The 16,705-nt window shown below is 22.2% G+C and overlaps 4 protein-coding genes across 4 annotated transcripts; 1 reads left to right on the top strand and 3 right to left on the bottom strand.

Moving 5' to 3' along the window:
* Nucleotides 1-2,064: 2,064 nt before the first annotated feature.
* LOC105360808 (uncharacterized) lies at nt 2,065-5,494 on the bottom strand. The gene is given in 6 exon segments (XM_011497809.1): nt 2,065-2,228; nt 2,231-2,262; nt 2,998-3,132; nt 3,134-3,163; nt 3,756-4,041; nt 5,144-5,494. Coding segments are annotated over 6 exon segments (666 nt in total). The 5' UTR covers nt 5,163-5,494.
* Nucleotides 5,495-9,198: 3,704 nt separating this feature from the next.
* Nucleotides 9,199-12,159, bottom strand: Ns1 (Nucleostemin 1). The gene is made up of 7 exons (XM_011497536.1): nt 12,003-12,159; nt 11,659-11,763; nt 10,843-11,592; nt 10,401-10,749; nt 9,767-9,986; nt 9,388-9,565; nt 9,199-9,301 (listed from the first exon to the last, which is right to left on the bottom strand). Exons 1-7 carry the CDS (start codon nt 12,019-12,021, stop codon nt 9,210-9,212), a joined length of 1,713 nt encoding a protein of 570 aa, XP_011495838.1. The 5' UTR covers nt 12,022-12,159; the 3' UTR covers nt 9,199-9,209.
* Nucleotides 12,160-13,688: 1,529 nt separating this feature from the next.
* Nucleotides 13,689-14,395, top strand: LOC105360592 (U6 snRNA-associated Sm-like protein LSm5). Its single transcript, XM_011497535.1, has 3 exons — nt 13,689-13,847; nt 13,991-14,187; nt 14,299-14,395. The coding sequence occupies exons 1-3, from the start codon at nt 13,796-13,798 to the stop codon at nt 14,329-14,331; spliced, it is 282 nt and encodes a 93-aa protein (XP_011495837.1). The 5' UTR covers nt 13,689-13,795; the 3' UTR covers nt 14,332-14,395.
* Mos (proto-oncogene serine/threonine-protein kinase mos) lies at nt 14,298-15,853 on the bottom strand. The gene is made up of 5 exons (XM_011497808.1): nt 15,789-15,853; nt 15,518-15,714; nt 15,070-15,455; nt 14,453-14,764; nt 14,298-14,348 (listed from the first exon to the last, which is right to left on the bottom strand). The coding sequence occupies exons 1-5, from the start codon at nt 15,851-15,853 to the stop codon at nt 14,337-14,339; spliced, it is 972 nt and encodes a 323-aa protein (XP_011496110.1). The 3' UTR covers nt 14,298-14,336.
* Nucleotides 15,854-16,705: the final 852 nt, after the last annotated feature.

Raw genomic sequence — 16,705 nt, 5'->3', positions numbered from 1 at the left:
GAAGTAGGATTACAATGAGAGTATGAGCCTTTGAATACGCGCACGAACCGAAGACTTGATCGATCGTTCAGTGGCGGCTCTGCTGAAAATACCGACGGTTCCATGGCGGTCCTGCTGAGGGCAGATCGAGACCTGTGTGCCATAGCTTCTACTGGTAGATGGTTAGATCGGTTCACTATGGTCGGTCACCGTGGTCGGGTCACGGCACGAGGTTAGCCGCAAGCACAGTTGAGCGCGGGTGGTTCGGCAAGCGAACAAGACGCGCCGCGTGCTTGCCTTATATATCCACGCGGCGGCTCACTTAGCTGGCAACAAAGCATCGTCGTTTTTGCACTGAATTCTTACACAAGGCGTAGAAAGAAAAATCTAGAACTTTCAAGAATTCGACGAAAGAAAAAGCAAGCGTAATACCGATAGAAAACTTCCGGACGATTTTATTACCCGAAGACCAAATAAACATTACGGGACACTTCAAACTAAAACATAACAAGACACAAAAAATTCTCGTCCAAGTATTTACAGAAATCTGAGATCCGAAAGGGCCGGCGATGCCGACAATGGGTGGTCTTGAAACTGGCTTAAATCTCGAACAATATGGTTGTGAATTACTTTATACAATATTATTAAATCTTTCGTTCAACTAATTATTGAATTTCATTTGTTATTGCAATAAAGTATGTATTATCCAATATACATATTATATATAATTTGATAGCTTTTGTCTTACACAGTTCCATCAATTAAATTTATACAGTCGCCCATAAAATTTTTCAAAATTTTGCAATTATTTGATTAAACATTTTTTAATTATAATTGTTGAAATGAAAGGGACAAATTATTTTTAGTTCTATACATTAAGTGTAAAAGAAAAATTACTATGATTAGTTTCATAACGTGATTTTTAAAAATTAATTATTTTATAAAATTATTGCAAAATGAAAAATTGTAGAATTGTCATGAATAATTTTGTGTATTATTACAATAATTAATAAATATACGTTATAAAATTGTTATAAATATATACAAAATTGAAATTGATAATACTATTTTAAATTATGAAAAATAAAGCACTACATTTTAATGATACATTTACTTAAAAAATGGGATGTAATAATAAAGTTTTCTAAATTAAGGCAAATACAAACGCTAAAATAGAAAATATATTCAGCTTGTTTCAGTTTTCTTAAATAAATAATAATATTTTATTATTAGCTTTTGTATTTACACTTCATTTCTACAAAATATATTCGAAGAACTAGGAAACCAATATGTATGCGTGTGCGTGCACGTGGGTATGCGTTTCCAAAATTTAAATGGATAAGAATTCATACTTATGAATATATATTTGTGTATATATACACATGTAATTAATTATTCAGAGTGATAAGCTATGTTTGTAATTTGCATATTTTTATAGCTATAAATAAATACAAATTCTTAATACAGAATAGAGGCAGAAATTTCAAGTTCACATAAAACAAAAAGTCAATATAAAAAAACTAATATTATACCTACCTATGAAAACCTTTATGCTTTATAAAACCAAATTTCGAAATTATAACGAATTTCTAAATTATATTATTATATTTTCATTTTACATTGTTTAAAAATAATCAAAAAAATGAAAAGATGTTCATTACATTTTGAAACTTCATTTTACTAATCTTCTTTGGATATTGTAGATATCTTGAAAATCTTTATTTTTCAATTTTATTTTACTTCTATGCCAATTTGATGACTAAAACAATTGCATCAGATATTATTTTCATTGATGCATATATATCATATTTAATTTTTATTACAATTAACATTAACAATTACATTAGTGAAATCAGAGTTCTAAATAAATAAATAATGATTATGTTTATTTAATTTTTTATTAATTTTTCTATAATTTATTAAAGCCGTGATAATGATTACAAATAAAAATTTATAGTAGTAAGGTATTGCATTGATACAATGAATTACTGATATTGAATATATAATTATTATTACAAATTTATAATGAATTTTCGTGCTTAAATTAAAAATAAATTTTATATAAGCTATTTACATAATTTCATACTATTCTAATTTCTTTATCATAATTTTCATGTCTACCGCTTCAAGATTCGGATAAATAGGAGTTCCATCTTTGTTTAATATATTCGCGTAATACTGAGTATGCGCAACCTTGAATCCAGCGCGCTCTGCCAAGATCTTGGCTGTTATAGACGTAAAAGTTGAAATGTCTTAATTCCATAATACCTTCCAATATCGGTTCTTAAATATTCAAAAGAACGTAAATATTATTATATTATTAATTTCGAAAATTATATACCAATGTAAATTAAAATCCAAATATTTTTAAATATTGAAAAAATTATAACCTGAATTAACTCAATGTTTTTTAAAGTAACATAAATTAATTAAATATGTATAATAAATGTAAATTAATATTTACCCAGAAAAGTATATAGTATTTGAAATTAGATATTTAATGCTAACATTTGAAATTATATAATTAATTTTAAAGAAAGAAAAAATGACATTTTATATTAATTAGTTACGTATATTTTATTTTATATTTAATATCCTGACTTTATATTATATATTTTGAAGTTCTAAAAAAAATAGCATCTCATCAATTGACAGAAACAGGTAAAAGATTATTCATCCTTATTGAATGCAAGTAAAATAAAACGAATATAGATAAGTAATTATCTTAATAAACGAATAAAATATTAGAACGTCATAAGATGTTCTGTTTTTCTTAAAAGCTTATCATTTCTTTAGTATAAATTGAAATTTCATCTAAATGTAAATTTATAAAATAAGTGACAAATAAACCTATAAATTTGTATTAATATAGAAATTAATATTATTTTATTGTTTAATAAAATAAGTAAATTTCATAAATATAGTTTTAATTTTAACATTTAATTTGTGAAAGTGAACTTCAATTTATATTTCTTACAAGAATATAGTATATGCAAATATTATCATAAATTACTTAACTTCAAGTATCGCTGTCCAAGTTTCTGTCCGCGGTAAGCAGGCGCAACGCTTAAACCAGTGGCATATATGTATTTATCAATTCCAAATAACTTGCAAACGCCTGCTTTTAGAGACAGCTCATAATAAATTTTAAAGTCTTATAGATAAAGGAGATGAAAATTTTTTTCTGAAAGACAGAATTACTATTATTAGTTCAAATAATCACTATTAATAATTTCTGATTAGAAAAACAAAAGCTCCATGATAAAAATATTATATTATTTTAGAGTATATTATCATTAAATGAAATTATTTAAAATATACTCAAAATTTTGCAAACTAATATAAAAATTATAGTTATATATTTCGATTAGATAGGCATAAAAAATTCATATTAAAATATTTATCACTTTATATACTTATATTATTAATATATATTAATATATATTTATAAACTTATATTATTATATTATATTATTAAAAAATGAATATTTAGTATTTATTTTTTAATAATATTTATTTTTAATTTCTTTTAAATACAAAATATTGTAATGCTATTTAAATATAATATTCCAAATAAACATTATAACTTTTTTTTTTATATAATAATAAAATTATGTTAGATATAATATATAAAAAATGGATACAATATATCTGTTATTTGAGACTAGCAGGTTCTAGAGGATCAAAGAAAAGCATGTATATTGTTGGAGGTAAACCACGATTGTGATATATAATAGACTTCAATCACGCGATCAAGAAATTAAATTCTCTCTCTCTCTCTCTCTCTCTCTGTTATAGAAAGAGTTAAAAAAGAAAATAAAATAAATGAAAATAATAGTATACTTAGGCTCTTGCATATTGGATCCTCGTTCATAAAGTATGTGCACATGTGTTCGATAACCTCCTCGTGCCTATCTGGAGGAATTTCCGGAATGGAAATTTTGATCGGACTACAGGTTCCATCGAGTAACATTTCATAATCATCGATGAATTTCCATACATTTAAGGGCCCTGATGGACGAATCCAGTCAGGCCTCTGCGTTTGACCAGACATCTTATCTACTGTGAAAATATCCATCGTGTCATTCTAAGATTTACCACTGTTTATTGCTTATATGATGTTGCATGAGCCAGCATTTTGTCCCGCATTTAAATAATTGGTTTCTTTGCGTTATATTTCGCTTTGTGCTTGCAATAGTTTACTGCATTTGTTTTACATGCTTTTGTAGTAATCTTATTTTCCGTTTATATTTAGTCTCTAATTTAAACTAAATAAAGTAACGGATATATATCTTTGTAATAGAATACATTTCATACTAGAAATTTTATGTAGACAGTACTATTTTTTTTATAAAAAGAATAATTTTTTTTTTAATATTGATATAACGAATAGCATTTTTGTATTTATATAATTTAATAAATATTATTAATTTTAATAAAAAAAAATGTCATAATTTGTACTTTTTCTTAGTAAAAACAGATAACACAATAATAATAATAATGATGTTAAACTCCATGTTTTTATAACAATAACACGTACGTTTTACAATTGGAAAAATTCAAAATTTAAATACATAACTGTAATTATATTATATTTTATTAACTAAGTATTGCTGTAATTGGAAAGCGTTTAAAATGTACTGTAGTATATAACTCACACATTTTTAGTATGATAAATAAAAAAATATTATCGTGTTTTAATCATATAATTATAAAGCTCCAGTGTATACGAATGGTATTAAATTGACCGAACTCACAAAAATAAAAACTGATAAAAATAATCTTGATAAACATCTGAATAAATATATTGTATTTTATGCATTTATTTTGTATTCATTTTTACGTATATACAAATACTCATTAATATTTAAATTAAATTGATTATAATTTAAGTAAACCTATACTAACATCTATGTAACTAAATTTTTATTAATTTTTAAAAATGAAACATTACATATTTTTTTATGTGATGTTATTGTTGTTCTAATTATTATTATTTGCGTTAATAATATTATTATTATTATTTTTTAATTACTCAATTAGTTATTATATTATTATCACAGTAAATACTTCTTTATTATTTAATTGTAGAAGTAAGAACAATTATCAAAACTTGAAAAACGTTTTAAATACGACAATTTATAATAATAAAAAAATTACTCACTCAATTTTAGCAGAATCATTTGTATCGAATTTTAGTCATTAGCTACTCACAAATTTGTTTCGGAGCTTCCGTTCATAAAGTCCAGGTATAATCGCCGCGGACTACTGAAGTTTTGAAGTTGTCTTATTACAACGATTTATTCCTTTAAAGTTCAAAAATTGAATTATCAAAAAGTAATTCGAAATTAAATCGTGATCTACGTGACAATTACAAGAAAAACACACTTCCGTACCAATCGATGGAACTCCCTCGTCTGCAGTTTCAACACTTTCAACAATAAACTCACTTGTACGCGATAATGCGGACCAAGATAGACGTACAATCTATACGCGATCAACGAATTTTATTGATGGCGAGTGCTAAGTGCCTTTTTTCTTTTTATTTTTAATTCTAGGCGAAAACAAACAAATCAGTGCATGCCGAAATTATTTATATGAACAATTTCGAATTAAAAATAATCAATTATTTAATTCATTCCTGGAGTAACAGAATATTCCGTACAATATTCCATAGAATATTTAAGAAAATTTTATCCTGGTGAATAAATTATTTTTTTAAATAATCTAAGTAATATAATACTTGAAGTAATAATCCCATTCATTATTTTTAGATTCCAAGAAATACAGTATATTGCTATACGTCACTGAATACAATATATATTATATTTAAATTTAAGTATCACTTTTCAAAATTAACTTATTAATGTTTTTATAAATACTAAAAATAATTTATAAGAAACTAATTATTAATTAATAATGTAAATGAAACCCGTTATTTATTTTATTTTATATACATAAACAAAACATCATATAAAATGATTTATTTCACATAAAATTTAAATTAATTTAAACATTTTCAAATAAATATTTGATTCGAATTAGAATTGCTATTCAAGACATTTTAATATTTAATCATATACATAAACGATATTTTGAATTAAATATTAATATAAATGTCAACAGATATTAGAACAATTTACTTTTAATAGTTTTTAAAATTTTTATTCATTTACGATAAAAACTTTCTTCAAAATACAAGGCACTTTAAAAATATTAATTTATAATAATATATTATTCTAAAGATCGATATATTATAGTTAAATATAGATTGCTTAAATTTAATATCATAATAATTAAGAATCATTATTCAATATGAATTAAATTTATTTATGTTACATTAAAAAAAAAAGTTAAATTTTTTTGGAATATCCGATTAATCCTAAAGTAAAACCAAACGAAAACTCAATTCCTTTTTAAAAAAGTATTGAAGATTTTAGCTATCATCTTTTAAGTTATTTTATCGATTCAAGATATAATTTAATCGATTTATTCAATATAATTTTTTTTTAATAAATTATATATTTAATTCTATGAGTAAATTCTACCTGTACATTATCACAAAGTAGGAGATATAATCAAATAGAAATCAATAAAATATCAATAATATATAATTTATTTGAAAACGTGTTTAATATTTTTGTATTTACGAAGTATATTGACTACTAATATAAAAAAAGATGTCATATTATTTATATTTCATACAATTATATGATATACAATTAAAATAAAAAAAAATCAATGGATTTTTTATTTTTGTGTATATATTTTTTTGTATAATTTTTAATCGAAAAAAATTATAAAAGGTATATTTTATTGATTTCTATTTGATTATATCTCCTACTTTGTGATAATGTACAGGTAGAATTTACTCATAGAATTAAATATATAATTTATTAAAAAAAAATTATATTGAATAAATCGATTAAATTATATCTTGAATCGATAAAATAACTTAAAAGATGATAGCTAAAATCTTCAATACTTTTTTAAAAAGGAATTGAGTTTTCGTTTGGTTTTACTTTAGGATTAATCGGATATTCCAAAAAAATTTAACTTTTTTTTTTAATGTAACATAAATAAATTTAATTCATATTGAATAATGATTCTTAATTATTATGATATTAAATTTAAGCAATCTATATTTAACTATAATATATCGATCTTTAGAATAATATATTATTATAAATTAATATTTTTAAAGTGCCTTGTATTTTGAAGAAAGTTTTTATCGTAAATGAATAAAAATTTTAAAAACTATTAAAAGTAAATTGTTCTAATATCTGTTGACATTTATATTAATATTTAATTCAAAATATCGTTTATGTATATGATTAAATATTAAAATGTCTTGAATCTAACATCATATATTTTCTTATAAGTTTTATAAAAATTCTTTTTTATATATTATAATTTTTTACTCTATTATATATAAATAATTATTATGTAAGGATAACAAAAATTGTAGAGATAAAAGGAGAGGTTCGGATGTCAAGAAAACTTTTAAATGCTTTTTTTCGAAACATTTTTCAAGATGAGCAAATCGTTATCTCAAGAACTACTGGTCCCCAGTAGAATGAGGCGAATAAAACTTTCGCTTACGTGTTTATCATACAACAGGCTATACTTAGATCATAATATTTTTATTTCAAAAACATTTACTTTCTTGTAATCATTCTTCGTTACTTTTAGTTATATTTTTGTAGATAATTATTTTTTTATTATTTAAAGTACTCTATCACAATAAAAAAATTTAATTTAATCCATACAATTTCAATTTTATTAAAAAAATAATAACTTTGTTTGAAATCCTAATCTTAATAAAAATATTTTAAATGCTTTCGAATACCATGTTAAATAATTCTTCAAATATATAAAATGTCATGTAGAATTTATATTCAAATTTATTAATCTCTTACAATGTTATTAGAATACATTTATTTACATGAATCTATCAAAATTTTCCATTCTTGATATTACAGATTTATTTTGTAATAATAATTATAAGTATAATATATAGGTTTCATTATACAAAAACAACAATTATATTTCATATTAATTCCACAAAATTATTCCATAATTAAATTATTCTAATTACATATTTCACTTTTCGATAAAGTTTATTCTTTAAATTTCACCATATTATATACTCATGTAAATAGATTAATTTTAAAGACTATATTTCAGATTATAATAAAAATATAATAGTATGAGTGCATTCTAAATACGTATTTTATCAATTTTAAATTATTAAAATTTTTCTAGAACAAATTATATTTCATTCCAAAATAGATTATTTATTTTCAGTTGAATCAATAAGTACCAAAATTCAAATAATATATGGATGAAAATTTGTTTGAATTACAATATACAATCTTATTGCATAATATAGAAACATTTTTTAATATCAAGATTAAAAAATAAGCAATGTTTAATACAGAACCTTATTAATTATACAAAAATGGTATCCAATTTTTAATTAAGTAAATGAAATTCTTTAACTATTTTATATGTAAACAAAAGTATATTCAGATTATTAAATAACAATTCAACTTTTTCAAATCTATATTAACATAGCTATTTAAATATTTTTATATACATTTAAAAAATTTTGTAATTAATAATACTTGTTAATGTAATAAATTACTCAAATTTAAATCAATATATGCATATATACGACATATATAATTTATAAATTTATTTTCGGAATTCAGTTTATCTTCATGTTTTAATAAGTAATAACCATATGAAACTTATACAATTTAATTATGATGTACTGTATCATTTGCATTAATTTTTGTAATATATTTTATTAAATATTTGTAAAACTGTTTATTCATAATCATGTAAATTGCAGACATCACAAACAGAAGAAATAATTAATTTAAAAATACTAACATACTAAGCACTATTTAGTAAATTTATTAAACTATTTACTAAAAATTTAGTTAGCATTTTATTACTTAATTAATTATAACCTATTTAGTTAACAATTCTAGTCGAAGTTAAAGCATATATCATTCTTATACACGTTAAAAACAATTGAATACACTTAATTTATTATAAAATTATATACAATATTAACTAAGAAACTGGATATAACTATAGATATAAAAATCTGTTTACTGGTATCTACTTCTATCTTTTTTTTTTTAAACAAATAAATATATTTTCAATATTTTTGCAGTAATAAATTTATTTATAATAATACAATCCTATAAGTATTTTTTTTATTTAACCGAAAAATCGGTTTTAAAATCATAATCATTTAATGATAAATTTACTCCACCTAAAATATCAGCTAATTCTGTGGCTTCTTTAGCTAAAACAAATGATTTTGTAAAACATTTTTATTTTGAATGTAAACTCTTTCATATTAATATTTTATGTAATTATATTTTAACATACCTCTTCTTCCAGACTCTTTCTTCTGTTTCTTAAACTGTAACTTCTTTATTTTATTTAACTGCTGATTTCCTTCAATTTCAAATAATGGATCAGTTTTTCGTTTTCGTTGAATTAGTAGATTTTTATTTTCTTTTGCATTAAGTCTCTTCCTTGCTCTTTTAGTTAAAACTTTATCATTCTACAAAAAAAGGGTACACTTACTTATTATTTATTTAATTTTATAATTTTTTATAATCACTCCAAGTTTTAATTATAATTATTTAGTATTTTTGATAATTAAACATAGAAACATATTTTAGGATCAATTAATCATTATTTATCATTTTCAATAATACAAAATTCTTAAAATATAAAACAAAAATCAAAATGATTTTCATACAATTTTGTTTTCTTCTATATCCATCACTGCTTCAACTGGACCTGTACTATCAATTTTTAAAGGCTGAATGACAGATTTAAGACTATTATTTGTTGTTAAATTATCAAATAACATTTTCTCTTCTTCTGCAAAATTTTCAATATCAAAATCTTTTGTGGTTAAATTAATCATGGTAGCAGATACATGACAATTTTTATCTTCAGGTGGTACTGTGAAATATCTATGAAATATCAATACACATACCTTATATTTAATATAACAATTTATTTAAATAATTAAATATTAAAAACTAATGATACATAAAATAAAAGATATATTTCATTAAAAACAAAATCTTTAATTAGAAAAAATATTTTACTTTAAAATTATATTTCTTTAAGTTTTTTATGCATTTATGTATATAGGTTATTAAAATGTATAATTGATGTAATTAATAAGGAGAAGTAATAATTAAAATATATTATTTGAATTTCTTTTTTAAGTTCTTCCATTTATTTCTTAAAATTAAAAAAAAATTTTTAAATACAATTAAATTTTTGACTTTCATACAAAGATAAGAAATACAGTTCTTCACTGATTAATAATAGTGATAATACATTAAAAAATTCAGTTTTTCAAGGTTGAAAAATCTTACCTGATTTTTCCTGTAGTCCAATCTGTAAGTACACTACGAGCTGCTGCTAAACTATCAGGTATACCACCTCTCTTAAACTTTCCCATTCTGGTAGCTTTTTTTGCAAAAAATTCCTCGGGTGATCGAAATTCATGCACATCATACAATTCCATCAATTGTTGAGTAGTTACTCGTTTTAAAATTAAGCTTGCAGGGGTAAATGGATCTTTTATTGATTCAATTTTGATAGCATTTTTTAATGCTATAAAGGATGGATCTACATTTTTAGAGTTTTCGATTACGATACCTGGTGAATCTAGAAGTTTTATTTTTGAGTCAAGTTGTATTACTTGCATACATTTTGTCACACCTGTATTAAAATATGAATATTACAATATTTTAATAAAAATTTTTTTGTGATTTTGTGGTAATAACAATTAAAACATTTTTATTTATAATTTACCTGGTGTGCTACCAATATTACAAGCTTTGTTTCTCTTTAATGAATTAATAATACTAGATTTACCAACGTTTGGAAGACCAACAACACCTACATGAATACTAGTTTTTGTATTATCATAGCTTCTACAGTAATTTGCCAAGAGAGAAATTAATAATTCAGCTCCAAAACAAACCGAGCTTTGAATATTTTCTTCCTTTTTATGACCAAGTTTTCTTCGGCCCAATCTCTTTGCTTGATCTTGTGTAGAAGATTTAAAAGCAACTGCTGGTAAACTTCTTCGTAAATATTTCAGCCACTCATCTAAATTCTCTCTTGGTACAAGATCTGCTTTATTCAATACAATTACTAGTTTCTTAATACCATTTGATAATCGTACTATTTCCTCAACCTGGCTACACCGAGTTCCAAGAGGATCTCTAGCATCAACTACTTCAAGAATAACGTCTGATTGATCTATAACTTTTTTAAACTCTTTATAGTAAGCTTTAAGGGAATTTTCTTCTTTTGAATATTTTTTTGCATCTTTAGTTAATATATTTTCGGCATTCTCATGTTCCATTTGTTTACTTTCTGCATTATCTAATAAGCCCTTCATACCAATATTAGCAAGTTCTTCACGTTTTCTTTGCTGAGCTTCTTCTTTTTGTTTTCGCTTTTCTTCTTCCTTTTGTTTTTTAAATGCCTCTACTTCTTGTAAAATCTCTTCCTTAAAAGGACATTGATTTGGTATTTGAATTAACTTTGGTTTTTCTAAAAAATTACATGTGTAAAGTAAAATATATTTGAATACTTTCTATTTATAAACAAAATTTTTACTTTTTGGATGTTTCTTTGCTTCCTTTCTCAATTTCCTATTATGTTCTCTGACCTTTTTTTCTATTTTATACCTCTTACGAGCCAATATTCTTTTACTTGGTTTTTCTGAAAAAATTTTAAATTATAAAACAGATTATGCACTAAAATTAATAAAATATAATAGTTGTTAAACTGAATACTAGTTACTAATAATCACTAGACATATTATAAGTATTTTTCCAACTTTTATAACATACGATTATTAGTAGTATAATATTTTCAGCATTAATATTTCAAAAAATGCGACGATATATACAATTTTATTAAATTAAAATATTCATTTAGGCATATATATAAATACTTACTAAGACAAAACTTTGCCATTATTGTAGCTTTATTGTATTACCAATAATAGAAAAACATCTAATACGTGATTTAAATATTATTTACAAAACTAAAATTTGTATAATAAAACACGTGTCGCACAATGTAAGGTTATGTTGAAATACCCACTAGTACGGTTTCTCATTCATTACTAACGACATCAATTTATGTAATGGGATGACATTCGAAATGTTGATTCTTTTTTTTTTAATTTCTATTTTGAAGATTATAAACTAAAATTGTTTAAAATATAAAATTTAATTTTTTTTAATTTTTTAAATTTTAATATGTAAATTATTTACATATAAAATTAATGAAAGTTTCCTAGCTCAATAATTTAGATCAAAATAACTATAACAATAAATGAAAAATATGTTGTATAATATATAACTTATATTTTTGTACAGTATTTTGTAACTTTCTCAACAATGAAAAAGTAACATTAATATTATAAAGATTAAAAATCATTCAAAGTATATAATATGCATGTTTATAATTTATATTAAACAAATAACATTTAACATAAGAATAAGAAGATAATTAAATCTTACGTAAAAGCTATTTTAGGTTTACTATGAGAAAAGAAAATAATTCATATTAATGAATAATTCCAATATTGTTAAACGGAATATAGTGAATTATTCTACTACTTTGAATAATTCTTTTGCTATATTTGTTGGCAAGTCTCAACTCAACTTCATCCAATCATATACTGTAATAATTTTAATGAAATGTAATTTTGTTCTCTATTATTATATATACAAAAATGTTTTAAATACAACCTATAATTCATAAGCATATATAAATAGTTTTATGCATTTAGTAGAAAATAAAAAATATTTAAAAAATTTAATGTTATATATCATAGTTCAAACAAATTATTTAAAAAATCATATTGAATGTATATAGTAAAATATTATGATTTTAAATAATATTAATATTTGCAGTTTAACTTACTATATATATATACGTATAACTTATTTATGTACTTTAAAGTACTTTGTATTTTTTAAAATCTTTATAAATACAAATATATTATACGACAGTAATTTATAACTGTAAACAATTAGTGTAACATAATTTATAAGATAAAATGAACTCTTAAATAAAATTCATCATTAACAATAGACTTTATTTTTCGTAAATATTAATATATATTTTGTGCATTTTCAATTAATCGTTTTTTAAATATATATGTATACTTAAATTCATATATATAAATTAAAGAAGTATATATAGATAGGCAGAGTTATTTCGTCTTATAGATATTCACAAACGTACCAAATATATGTAAATTCTATATTATAAATATTATAGTAAACATATAAGACACAATATTTTATAAAAAATTAACAAAAATGAGAAAAAGTTTTACCCTATATTGTGTTAAATATATTAATATTTATTATATATTTGTAAGAATTATTGATTAAAAATGAAATTAAATTTGGGTAACACATATTTACGAACTTTCATGAAGTGAGATTTGCTTCTACTGAATAAGCTAATTAAATATATTATTACTAAATATATTATCAAATATATCATGAAATGAATTTACTTAATTTTATTCAATTTTAGACTTAGCGCATCATTTATAATATGCTGGGAAATAAAAATCCTGATGTAAAGCGCAGGCGCAATAATTGGAATACAACATCACAGATCAACACATGTTCTAATAAAGAATTAAATAAAAGTTTTCATTTATCCATTAATTATTAAATAAAATATTTTTAATTTTTAAATTAATTTAATGGTATATTAATAAAAAATGACGAGTGCTAGTAGTGTCACAACTAACCCTTCTACGTTATTACCTCTGGGTACCTATAGACATTCCATATTAATTTAGTAATTTTAAATAATTGAATACATAAATTAATTTTTTGCTAAGCTTAATAATTATAATTTTGATTCCATTATTATAAATAAATAATTTTGATAATTTTATAATTACGTATTTTAGAATTGGTCGATAAATGTATTGGTTCAAGGATACATATTATTATGAAAAATGATAAAGAAATTGTAGGCACTTTGAAAGGTTTTGATGATTTTGTTAATATGCTGCTAGATGATGTAACAGAAAGTGAAGCAACTCCAGAAGGAAGGAGAGTTACAAAATTAGATCAAATATTATTAAATGGAAACAACATTACAATGGTACTTTTAATTATTTGTTTATTTACATTATTCGCTGTATATAAATTATATAATAAGTTTGTGGCACAATAATATAATTTAAAATAAATATATCTTTCAAATTTGTTGCAGCTTGTACCTGGTGGAGACATGCCAGAAACTTGAAAACTTTAAAAACTAACCTAAAAATATTTTTATATTATCCTATAATTTCATTTTATACTAAATTAAAATTATTAATAAAGATTGGCAAAAATAAACAATATCTAATAAGTCAACGAGATACCTTAAAAATATTAATTTCTAGTATTTTTAATTTTTTAAGTATTGTGAGAAGATTAAGTCTTTCGTCACATTGCTTATTCCAACATTTTTTATACAAATCTTTGTACTTTCCTTGAAAGCCATCATTCAAAGTATAATCAATAGGTGTTATCCCTTTTCCTGTTAGATAAAGAATAGTATGAGTATGTAATCCTGCAAAAGGTGGTTTTCTTGAAAGCATTTGCCAAGCCAGAATAGCTAAAGAATAAATATCTGATAAAGGTGTAGGTAATTTACCACGGACAACTTCTGGTGCAGCATATCCAGGAGTACCCTAAAAATTATTATTATTAATGATTGAAATTATTTATTACCTATTGTTATAGGAAATCGTTTGTGAAAATATAAAAGATAATTAAAAAATTTTATTGTAATAATCTTATAAGCAATTTAAAAATGTGTAAGTTTATATTAGATGAAAGACTAAATTGAAAAATGACCTGTTTATACATAAATAAGTTTTAATGTTTATAAATTAAAAAATTTATATTATTATTTATTCAATATATCTTATTATTTTCACTAGCATTTCCTCTCAAGGTATGATTTGCATTGAAAACAAAAAATTAATAAACCCACATGAAAATCAAAAGGAATATAAAGATCATTAACAAAAACAGCACTTCCAAAATCAGCTAGTTTTGGTTGATCATCCATACCCATTAAAACATTTTTTGGTTTTACATCAGCATGAACAATGCCCATTTTGTGACAATATTTTAATGCTTTAGCTATTGATTGCCAAATGTGAATTCTTTGATGTTTAGTAATTGAACTCTCTTCAAGAATATTTTGCAATGAATTACCACATAATTCCATTGTAATTAACGTTAAGACAGGTCCTTCATCAACATTAAGAATTTTTATAATATTCATGTGTCTTAAAAATGCTGCTTCTCTTTCCATACCCACTGAACCTATCCCTTTATTATTACTTTTAATTATTTTAGCTGCAACCTTTTTGCCTAAAGAAAAAAATGAATTATCAGAATCGGTTTTACCTTTTATTTAATGTACATTTGTATACCCTTATAATATGCCTTATAAACTGTTCCAAAAGCTCCATTTCCAAGTACTGTATGATGTTGTTCCAAAAAACCTTCATTAACTATTTTTTTTTTATAAGGACTATCAATATTAAAAATTGGTGAAACCTTATGGTTTGCAAAAATATCTTCTAGAGTTAAAGAATTTCTTACAGGTGTTTTTGGACTTGTGGTATGTCTATATTAACCAAATAAAATAGAAATCAAATTCGTAAATATGAATCATGAAATAATTTTATATTAAACCGTTACCTAATAGTGGATATATTTGGAGAAAGACACTTATAGATAGAAATTCCTGATCTAGGAGAAGCCATTAAATAAAAAAAAAAGTATTAATAATCACTAATCTTCTTTAGTTTTATTAAAAAATTTAACATAATTATTCTATTAAAAAAAAAGAATATTTAACTATTATTGATTCGATATTTTAAACAGATATTTATCTTATTAGAACAATTTACTAATAAAGTTTTGACTTGGATACTTTATTAATTGATTGATAATGTGACTTTATTTTTCTATATTGAGGACAATAGAGGTCACATAACAAAATATTAGATTTTACTTTAAATTAACAATTGATAATAAAATGAATACATAAAATATATATTTAAGATCTTTTAATATTATTTTTAAAATTATAAACATTTTTTTTAATATTTCATTTATATATTTTTAGACAAAAACAATACTTATGATTATATTAAAAAATTAATTTACATATAAAAATGATTTTTTAGGTGAAAAGAATATAAAAAAGAAAAAATGTAATTACAATATTTATTTTTTTAATCTAATCTAAAGCATAAAGAATTTTCTGATTGGTTCACTATATTTTATTACTCATAATACTGTCATTTAAACTAGATTATTTACAATATTCGTTACATATATCAATAACAATAAAGTTTATCATAATCTCGCAGTACAAGAAATTCCTTTAAATTTATAATAATAATAACGATACATAATTGCAATAATAATTATATAAGTAAATTATTAACAATGGTTTAAATGTGTTATGTAGTTAATCTTTTTATAAAAATGATAAGAAATTTTATAGAAATTTAAAAAATATTTTCTTAATAAATTCTTAAAATTTCTATAAATTATAAATGAATCTCGCTATTTATTTTAAAAGATAATATAATTGGATTCATAACATT

Source organism: Ceratosolen solmsi, unplaced genomic scaffold (genome assembly GCF_000503995.2).
Source record: "Ceratosolen solmsi marchali unplaced genomic scaffold, CerSol_1.0 scaffold47, whole genome shotgun sequence".
Taxonomy (NCBI): Eukaryota; Metazoa; Arthropoda; class Insecta; order Hymenoptera; family Agaonidae; genus Ceratosolen; species Ceratosolen solmsi.
The sequence above is the reverse complement of the archived record's forward strand: the minus strand, read 5'-3'. Positions and strand labels throughout refer to the sequence as shown.